General features: G+C 36.1%; 1 protein-coding gene across 1 annotated transcript; it reads right to left on the reverse strand.

Annotated features, from left to right (window-relative positions):
• Positions 1-405: 405 nt before the first annotated feature.
• On the reverse strand, positions 406-9,109 carry IMPA1 (inositol monophosphatase 1; the record flags this gene model as incomplete). Its single annotated transcript, XM_082479296.1, has 8 exons — positions 406-1,382; positions 1,799-1,950; positions 3,412-3,520; positions 4,244-4,352; positions 4,493-4,538; positions 5,862-5,966; positions 7,839-7,972; positions 9,047-9,109. 8 exons carry the CDS (start codon positions 9,107-9,109, stop codon positions 1,264-1,266), a joined length of 837 nt encoding a protein of 278 aa, XP_082335422.1. The 3' UTR covers positions 406-1,263.
• Positions 9,110-10,787: the final 1,678 nt, after the last annotated feature.

Consider the following 10,787-nt stretch of genomic DNA (forward strand, 5'->3'; position numbering starts at 1 on the left):
TTTGGATTACAGGGGTTTCATTCTGCTCCCCATCCCTGTATTCTAGCTCAGGGGTCAGGGAACTCAAGGAACAACTGGTCCTACTGCTGAAGACTGAGGCAAAGACGGCATTAAGTACCTCAGCCTTTTCCTCATCCTTGGTTACTACGTTACCGGCCCCATCTACTAGAGGACAGATATTATCCTTGGTCCTCTTTTTATTGCTAATATATTTATAGAAACTTTTTTTGTTGTCCTGGACAACAGAAGCCAGGTTTAGTTCTAGCTGAGCTTTGGCCCTTCTGATTTTTTCCCTACATTGCTTCACTACCTCTTTGTAGTCCTCCTGAGCAGCCTGCCCTTCCTTCCAAAGGCCGTATATCCTCTTTTTTTCCCTAAGCTGCAACACTAGCTCCCTGCTTAGCCAGGCCGGTCTTTTTCCCCGATGGCTTATAATAAGACAGAGGACCTAGTATCAGCTGATTCCAATGGTCAAATACAAATCATACTTCATCTTAATTTAGAGTAAGTCCATTGGGTGATAGAAGTTGTGCTCAGAACTTATTTCTGGGAGATGCACATATTTTCTGGCACAATAACTATTATTTTTGCAACTGTAATGAATTTGCAAGCGTACTGGCCACAAAAGAGGCTAAAGAAAATGTGTTTATCTACTGTAAGAAAGGTAGAATGATGACTACAAAACCAATGACAGCTAAGTAATAAAGGCTTTAAAGTAGACCCAAAACTACAAGCAACTATAAAAAAGACTGAAAATGTGTGAACTACCTCTATAAAAACTGTAACAAGGTAAGGACATGAATACACTGATGACACTGAAGAAAACAACAGACAGGATAGAGAAAGACTGGATAAACAGTAATGCCTTCATCTTTTCGGGTTCAGAATCAGATGTGATGATGTGGTGTTAAGACAGTGAATTTTGTTTTGTCACTTATGGAACTAGAGATTTTTACTTATCTATACATCAAAGAGTCTCTTGCTGTGCCTTCCAGTGCAGTATAAAACTTGAAAATATTAGTTGTATATATTTGCTTCTCTTTATAGATCTTTATGTAATTGTGATGTTAAATAAAGTACTGAACAGTAAAAGCTTACTTAGAACGTTGGTCCAATCTCAAAACACTACTTAGCAGTCACACCGGTACTGAAAGACTACCATCTATTTATCTATCTTTTTATCAGGTTCAAGGTGTAGAACAACCACCACAAAGGACTATAAGACAACATTCTATAATTACACTGAATGTGTAGTTTTGGCATTCAGTTAGTTGCATCATCCCTTTTCAGAGGGATTATTTGAAGTGCTTTGGCTATTCTCTCTCCTATAGCTCGGCTACTTGCTGCAATTATTCTTCGAGACATCAAATCAAATGGTCCACCTGGAAATCAAAGCAAGCAAAGTAACTAGTTTATATATTGAGAAAATTAAACGTTGGTAAGAAAATGAGCATTGAAAAAATCAAGTGTAAATAATACATTACTATTTAGGATCAAGTTTTGCCCCTGGATAAAAATGCATTTAACAATGGGTATCTAAGCTACATTTAAATTCTTTTCAGTGTTTGTTTACTGTCTGTTTTCACTCTTCCAGGTGCTCAGCCAAGGGAGTAAAAGTTGTCTTGTAGCTTAAAAACATAGAATTGACTCCCTTTTTGTCTATTAACTGGATGGGAACTCTGTTCAGTAGTGGTAACTTGGAAAGAGGATTGAAAAACCTTTCTGCCTTCTCATTTCACCGATATTTTGCTCTCATTTAGCTATGTAAAAGGACCAAAGAGCATGCCTGTGTATTTACCTGATACATCTAGCAGTACTCCGCCTGCTTCAGTAATAATGATTCCAGCCCCTGCCATATCCCAGCAGTGAATCCCCATTTCATAATAGGCATCAGCTCCACCCGTTGCCACAAGGCACATGTTCACAGCTGCTGTACCAACGGCTCTAATCCTAAAGGAGACAGTTGTTTTTTTAATTGAGAACAGTTTGTAAGAAAGACACAATGTCTGTGTACACTGCACAGAGAACACAGAAGCATCATATGCAAAGTGAACTGAGCTAGAGAAAATATGATGGAATGCTGCAGTGAAACAAATAAAAAATTGGGAATGAAGTTTTGGTTTGAAGAGCTCTCCAAATATAGCAGATTTCCAGAAGTTACGTTTATGAATTCTGTTAAACAATTTTGTTTTAGAGTGGAAAAACATCTTAAACAACTTCTTAACCTAAAACATATTATGGAAGACATCTACCCATGCAATAACAACAGATATTATACTTTGCTTTTTGAATACAAGGACTCAAGTAGAGTCTACACTGTTCTCAGTGTTGAAAAAACAGTTACTTCAGTTTCTCTGGTGATGCCCAGTAAGCATCTTGCAAAAAACCCTAACAGCAGTAATCACAAAACAGAAACTACACAGCAGAAATTTGGCCTGGATAACTTCATCAAAACCCTTGTGTTACAAACTCCAGTTTCTTTTGGAAATGTTGATGCACTAAGTAACTGTGACTTGTACAAATAACTGCAGTTATTTCAATTATCAGTAAAATGTACATTAAATTGTAACTGTTAGCAGCTAAGTTACTGCAAGAAGCAACTTAAATCAACTCCAATCTCAATGTATCGTTTACAAATAAAATACCAAAGTTGAACTGACAACATACCTACAAAGTATTCCCTAATCTACAATTTAGCATATATTTTAAACATCAGAAGACTTTCTGAAAGTATAAAAAAATCTACATTAAGTGTGAAAACAAGAATCCTGACAATCTCAGCATAAAACTATAAACCCTTTTAGATCAGAAGCATGAGAAGTGTTGAGTAACAAAAAACTGTCTACTTAAACCACTTTTAGACATAAAATGGTTTGTGGAAACGTAGGCTTTGGAAGCAGGGAATGTAACCAAAATACGAGCAGTTTAGGGACAATTTCAACTACCTGGACAAATTCAAAAAAATTTTACAGTGCTGAAAGAGGGAAGGGAGATCTACTTTTGTCTTCTTATAGAAAAAACACAATGATTTTCATTACTACATGGAAAGGAAACTAAGAAATGTAATATAGTTTCTGTTTATCCTGTTTCACTCCTTGTGTGTTTCTGGAAAAAAAAAAAAGGCACAAAACTGTATTTCATTTTTTTAACTAGTAAATACACTACATTTTAGTCCTACAAGAGCAAACATGCTTTGCCTCTCAATACTGTATATTTGGGTCTTCTTATATATATCCCAGCTTGAAAAAGTTAAACACACTTAGAGTTTCTCTGCAAAAGCTACTAGACAAAAACATAAATCACATTTAAGGTGTCAAACGTAATGCAACCAATCCTTCCTGAAAACAATCATATTCACATATTTACAATATAAACACTATCAGTAAATAGAAAAATTATGAAGTATCTTACCCGTGAATAGGAATACTGAGAAGTCTTTCCATATTAGAAAGAATTATTTTTATAGTCTCTGGATCACGATTTGATCCCAATTCTGTTACTAAAAGGGATTTTGTAATGTCTGGAAAAGAAAAAAACCCTCACTTTTCCAACAGTACAACTTATATAGTAACAGTAATCAGCAGAGTTTACGTCATTGCTTTCTTATAAGACTGAATAAAAGTAAGGTATTTTAATAAAAATATTACATATATTGAATGTATAAAAACTTGTTCTTACATGGAAAACAGCAGGAAAAAATAAAATACAGCAAACAAAGCATGATCTGATTCTGTTGTCCATATACATTAATCGATGTAATTGGTAAATAAAATCCTATTGCTATAAAAATTAGAACAGTTCTCAGATCTTTAAAGGTCCCACTTTTGGATTTTACTTTACGTAGGGCAGTAAGCATGTAAGACTGATGCTGATTTAAACCACTAGTTCACACCTGTAAGAAATGTATTTGTTTGGTAGATTTATTACAGACTCTAAAGAACAATCACAGATGGATTACAGACATACAGGGAATTAAAAACAACCAACCAACCACAACACACAGGGAATAAAATTTTCAGTTGCTGAGTCCTGATTTTGCAAAGATCACAAGCATGTTATACGCATCAAAGAGAAGATAAAAACTGTTTCTCAAAACTGAACAAACCATGGCTAAAAAAACCCTTGTCTTTGTAAAACAAAACTATGAGCTAAGCAACAGGAATATATCCAGGTCTAAAACTGTTGATGCCTCATTTGCAAAATAAATGTAATAACTAGGAATAAGCTACTCAGTTCAGCTTACCTTCTTGGCCTGACACTTTAAGTTTTTGACCATTGCAAAATGCACCTTTTCCTTTTCTGGCAGTATACATCTTGTCTTCTATACAACTATACACAATTCCAAACTCTATCTGCAAGAAAAAGTAAAGATACCTTGAGGTTTTTTTCCCTTTCTACCTATTTACTGTGAAAATACAGATCTTAGTTATAACTAGCAAAAAAGCATTAATTTTGTTTTGATTGATTAGATATTAAGTAATAAAAAGTATACCTTTTTGTTTACAACAAAGCCAATTGAAACTGCCACAAATGGAAACCTACAAAACAAAACATTTCACTAATTTATAGTGAGATACTATGCTTCTTTCATTACCATGCTTACTTAATAAAAACAATGTTCATTTAAATGTAATGTATATTTCAAAACGAAACTTGGACTGTATAGGAAATCTCAGTTTTCTGGAACTTGCACAATTTACTATGAAAATAGACCCAAGAACACCTATTACCACTTAAAATGCAAACTTCACCCACTGGAACTAAGCCTGTTGCAGCTTAGGGACTATCATCCCTGTTACAGCGGTTACTAGCTTACTGACTGTCATTTCATAGTCAAAGAACACAAGCAAGCCTCTATGCTACTAACCTTTCTCAGGACGAACATGCTGACCAAAAAGATCTCGCCAAAAGAAGCAAGTCACCTCTCCCCCCACCTCCATTTTCTCCACCAAAGCAACGAGAAAGACAGATATTGAAGTGAGAAGGAAGAACACGGGGAAAAGTGAAGGCGGTGGGAGTATAGGACATGGTGGGCTGCATCTCAGTCTAAGTTTTTAATGAGCAACCAATTAATTTTTTTAATTATTTTTTACTCTTCAAAATTTGCAGTTCCAAAACATTTGCTTTAATTACTGTCTGCAAAAAATACAGACTTTTAAATCTGTAAATCCAGCTGAATGGGTTCTTTTCTTACAGCTTTTTCAACGTGTTATTTAGCAGGATTCAGCAGCTGTTCAAAGCCGTGGTGCACATAGCAGCAGTCATTTCAAAATTGGAATTGAGTACACTCAGAAAAACTCATCAAGGCCAAAATCTGTCATGTTTCAAAGACAGAACTAATAGGCAGTCAGCATTACACTGAAAGCCCCCTGCTCACCCCGGTACAAAATACTTCTAGACAATCACTGGTGATGTTCTGCTTGCTTTCACAGTAGCAGCTTCTAGATCTCCGTGAATTTGAAATTTCTTGGACATCAGCACTTGGAGCTGCAACTGCCTCATGAAGATGCTGCAACTCCTAATTCTGAGTCCTGTTGCTTTACTGTTAAAATCTGCCCACCTACCTTTGGCACCTGTGCCAAAGGCTGCTGACTCCTGCTATATAGTAAGGGCCCCTCAGGGAACAACTGCTGTTGGTTACAGAGTAAGACTATTGTAACACTTACAGAAATACTAAAATTATTACAAAACCTGCCCAAAGGCTCTCAATAAATGCAAATAACAACTTGTGACTATTAACAAGTTCATAGTATCTCTTTTAATGCAATTTAAAAGTGAAAAAGAACTTACTTTCACAGAACTGGAGAAAGAAAAAAGGTAATCAGATTAAGTTACTAACATAAAAAAAATGAAAGGTGGACCTGTGTACGAAGTTGGTAGTTCCATCAATAGGGTCTATAATCCATGTGGGGTTATCTGTCAAAATGCTGCCCTCTCCAGCTGCAACAGATTCTTCTCCGATGAAGCTAGAGTAGCAAACACATTTAAAAAATACAAAGAAATTATTTAAAAGTTCTGAATACAACACTGTCGCTGAAATTAAAATTCTTAAACCAAAATGTAGGTTTTTGCACCATCAGTGATCATAGGGAAAAAGTTGAGAAATACACAATTTATCTGGAAAGCACCAACCACATCTGACCAAGCCTGCATCAATATTTATGATGTCAGACATAAGCACGATATGTGGTGAAAAGAACTTTATGTAATTAACTTTACGTTTTAACATGGAAGTTTTTATAATTTTTTTGCAGTAACAGCATCATCAAATTTTAGTCAGAATACCTGTAGCTATTTACACCTTTAAGTTTATATGTACTATAAAACACTACTTTTAAGCTTGTGTTATAACTGAAGAAAGCCTTTGTGGTCATATGCATCTGGTTAGACCACTGCAGTAACTGTTAAATTTGTGGTCTGATTTCAATCCAAATACGAAAAAAAGTTGTTAGTTTCAAAACTGTTTAGTTTTACAAGCATTACAAAAATGGTAACATGGTAAAGGGATGAAATCCAAACCAGAGCTCCTCCTCAACAAGATGGCAGAGTACATGCTTAATCCTAATACTAAACCCAAGGGAAACACAAGGCACAGTGCTGCAGAAAACCAAATTTCACAATTTTTGCTGCTCGTGAAAGTATTTGGCTTGAACTGCAAAATTATTGGGATGAGTCTAAGCGGGAGGAATTCTCTTCTATGCCTTTTTCATGTTGTTAAATTTATCACATATTACTCAGCCTATAAAAAGCATGCATCAAACACGTGCTTTCCTCCACAAACATGTAAAACGAGAACTGCTGAGAGTAAACAAATAAGGTCCCTTTAATATTGATTAGGAGTTTTATAATTAACTATGGAAGTGAAGATGGCTGCTCAGAAATAAACAGCATGTTTCCAAAAAGCAGCAGATCTTCACAAAGAGAAGAGAGAGACTGCATAGTTATTTAGGTGGATGAGTAGGTAATTAGAAAGAGAAATTCATCACCAGCATGTCTAATGTGATATCAATTATCTAATATAAAAAGAAGCTAAAATATTCTAAAATGTTTAATAGTGTCACAGAAACTGTTATTTCAAGTTCATTCCATAAGTCTGTATGCTTACACTAATTTGGTTAGGTTACCAATATTTTGCGTCACCACCGTTGTTCCAATTCTATGCATATATACTACGATTCACATGTACAGCTATAATAAGAAAATCTCCAAGAAAACGCAAGAAAAATTAGCAAACCCACTTTAAGGAAACTGCACTAAACTTGAGCCATTATGTCAAAATGGGAAAGAAAGTCTCATGTAAGTACAAATAAGTAAAATACGTATAATTCACCCTTCAATAATAAATTTATTTCTGTCTTCTTTTAAGGATGTTTGATGTTCTTAAATGGTATGAGATTTGCCAAAGGCACATGCAGTACCATTGGACCCATCCAGCAGAGACACTGAAGGCATGCTAGTTTCAACAGCCAACAGCAGACAAGAAATTTGGGGTTCCCGGTATCCTGGGGCCACCTTTGATTCTCCAAAACAAATAACCAAGAAGTTATTTACAGCTGGCTCAACTGGAAGTGACTTTCAGCACAAGTCTTGAGCAAGGCTAAACTCATGTCAGTAGACCCTGGGGACACCTTGTTTTGTTACCACAGCCCTGGGCAAAACTTCAATCCACTACTACTCTGAAATACTTAATATACTGAGGGTAAGGGAGAATTCTGTAACTTTCCAGCATGCCAATCATAATGAAATTTTACCAAGAGCAAAAGCAGAAAGTTTCCATTTTCTTCTTTCAGCCACCTCTCCCCTTCTTTTATCAAAAGTGTACTGATAAGAAGCCGTACCTGTGAGAAGGATACTTTTCTTTTATCAAAGAAATAATGAAGTTTTCTACTTTTTGATCAGTTTCTGTCACTAGATCTACTGGTGAACTTTTAGTCATAACAGATATTTCTTCTTTGAGTGCTCCACGGATTATCTGTTAATAAAAAAAAGGGGGGGGGTTCTCCATTAACAGTATGGAAAATAGTAGTTTTCATAAAAATCTGAGCCTCGTTTTTACTGTAATTTTCTATACTGCACATACAAAACACAAACACAAGCAATGACAAAACCTGGATTTAACTGCTGGTACATAAAACTGAGCTGCATTTTGTTAGGACAAGTTTTAGATTTATAAATTCAAATACCAGAGCTGAACAAAACACTTAAGACTGAGTTTAAGTCAGCTATTTTTAGCCAGACCCTGCATTTATGATCTTAAAAAAATCAGTCAGCTTAAGCAAGAATCTGTGCCTCACAGCCCACAGAATTCTTTTACTACTACTGAGAAAGATTTTGAAAGAAGACCTTTTTAATGAGGTCACTGCAGGGACAATGTTCTGCAGATTCTGCAGCTCCAAGGGGCAGAATCAGTACTTGTGCCATCTTGTCTGGCTGCAATAGCATTCAAATGTATCAAGGAGAACTATCAAGAACTGAACATTTAGTAACCACTCTTATGTTGAGGCTCTGCCAAGATGTGCAAACTCCTTCATGTTCTAAGCCTTCTTAAATCACAAATGGGCAAAGTATCGCCACTGCAAGGGATGCTTCTTATTCATAGAAGTAAAGCACTCTTCATAAACAGAACACAATATGATATCTTGTGCCAACAACAAGCCACTGTACAAAGTTCACTAAGGTGTTTGCAAGAAAGACTGTCAACAGCTTTCAGGTGGTAAAATAATAAGGTACACATGTGCAGCTTAAGGGGGAAAAGAGAGATGCTCTTTGTTGACCACAATTCAGAAATATTTTTTTTTAATCAAAATTAAGGAACAAAAGATACTTCTTATTTTTTAATCAGACTCTGGTCTAAAGAAAGGTGCAAAGCTGTTTTCTTAAATTAACCAAGCTGTAAACATGAAAATCTTGAACCTGAACATCACTGAACGATTCCGCGAATGTATGTTTTTGACTAAATACTCCTCAGAAGAATATTCAACACCAAAGCTCCACACATACTAGACTTAATAAATAATGTTATTATTTATAAATAGTTTATACTTACCTCCCCAGCTTTCCTTGCTAAAGCAACTGCATAATCCATACATTCTTGCCACGGGTCTGCCATCTTTTCTTAGATCTATAGCCTATCAAAAGGATAGATTAACACAAACATTATTATGGCTATTTTTTTACAAATTCTAATTTTCTGCTCCCCCTGTTCTGGACTGGACTGTTTTCTCCTTGCTGGAATACAGAAGTTTGTCCTGTCCTTTACTCTGAAGAAAAAAAAAAAAAACAACCTTAAAAACTATTAAAAGCTTAGTCTAAGTTACCAGATCTTTTCCCCATATTTTGTGATTATCATAAAGGCACAACATAAAAACGTTAACAAATACAGAGCCTCAGTCTTGAAGGATACATGCATATACAAGATTCTACATATAGACACTAACCTCAATGTACATAAAGGCTTTGAAAAACAAATAGCATGGTTACACACAAGAACATTCTCAAATACAGTGTACAGGGCCTTTTTGCTTAAAAATACTAGAATCCTCACTGTAATTTATTGCAGAAGACTGCTGACATACAGCTTCGTCTATTTTTAAGTATGGTTTAAATGACTTTGAATATCTTAAATTAGAAGATTAGAATCTTAAAGGCTAAATCTATCCTTTCTGTATTTTAGTCCTCTGTGCTTTGTTATAGGGGTTTATTCCAAACACAAATATGAAATGGTTTCGATTCTACATGACAAAGTTACAAGATTGCAGTCATTTAAAAATGTTTTCTATATTCTTAGGTATTACAAAGCAATACTAGCCACCTTATCTTCTATGAATCTCTACTTTCAGGAGCAACGTGAAATACAAATCAGCATATCATGCATTACTTCTGATACCCTCTCAACAGACCACAAATTCATTCAATGACGCAATGGTATTCTGAATTTTGGAAGTCTGTTTCGTTTTTAAGACCTAGCTCTTTCAGAAGCCTTCTAGGTATTTTCTGCTTAAGCGCTCCAGTCTTTAAGTGATGACCTGCGTAACAGTTTTGTAACACTTGCTGATTCACAAAGATTAGCTAAATTATTATTTAAAAAACAGCACTGAAACATTATAAAACAGCCCTGTGCAATTAACACGATCCACAAGTCCCCAGTTCAATCATCCTGATCTAACGGTCCTTGCCTCTTTCAGCCTTGGTCCTAAACAGGTAGAGAAGGCTACAAAAGCTAGGTAAAACGCAAAGGGTATGATGCTTCAATTATGTTGATAATGTTCTTCACTTATCATAGCCTTTAAAGCATAGGTTCTGTTATATAAATATAGACACAGAATCATAGAATGGTTTAGGTTAGAAGGGACCTTGAAGATCATCGAGTTCCAACCCCCCTGCCATGGGCACGGACACCTCCCACGAGGCGAGGTTGCCCAAGGCCCCATCCAGCCTGGCCTTGAACACCTCCAGGGATGGGGCCTCAACAACCTCTCGGGGCAACTTGTTCCAGTGCCTTACCACCCTCAAAGTGAAAAATTTCTTCCTAAGGTTTAATCTAAGCCTGCTTTAAAACCATCCCCCCTTGTCCTATCGCTACATGCCCTAGTAAAAAGTCCTTCCCCAGCTCTCTGTAGGCCCCCTTTAGGTACTGTCAGGAGACAGAACTGGATACAAATAGAACACTGAACAGATACAGACATCGGTGCCTACAGATGAGTTACTCTGTCATCTATAAACGACTGGTAGCACTAATGGAACCCTAAGTACACTGACATCCAGTACAACGGCACAGCCTCATGTAG

Source organism: Vanellus vanellus, assembly GCF_965231255.1.
Source record: "Vanellus vanellus genome assembly, chromosome: 2".
NCBI classification, from domain to species: domain Eukaryota; kingdom Metazoa; phylum Chordata; class Aves; order Charadriiformes; family Charadriidae; genus Vanellus; species Vanellus vanellus.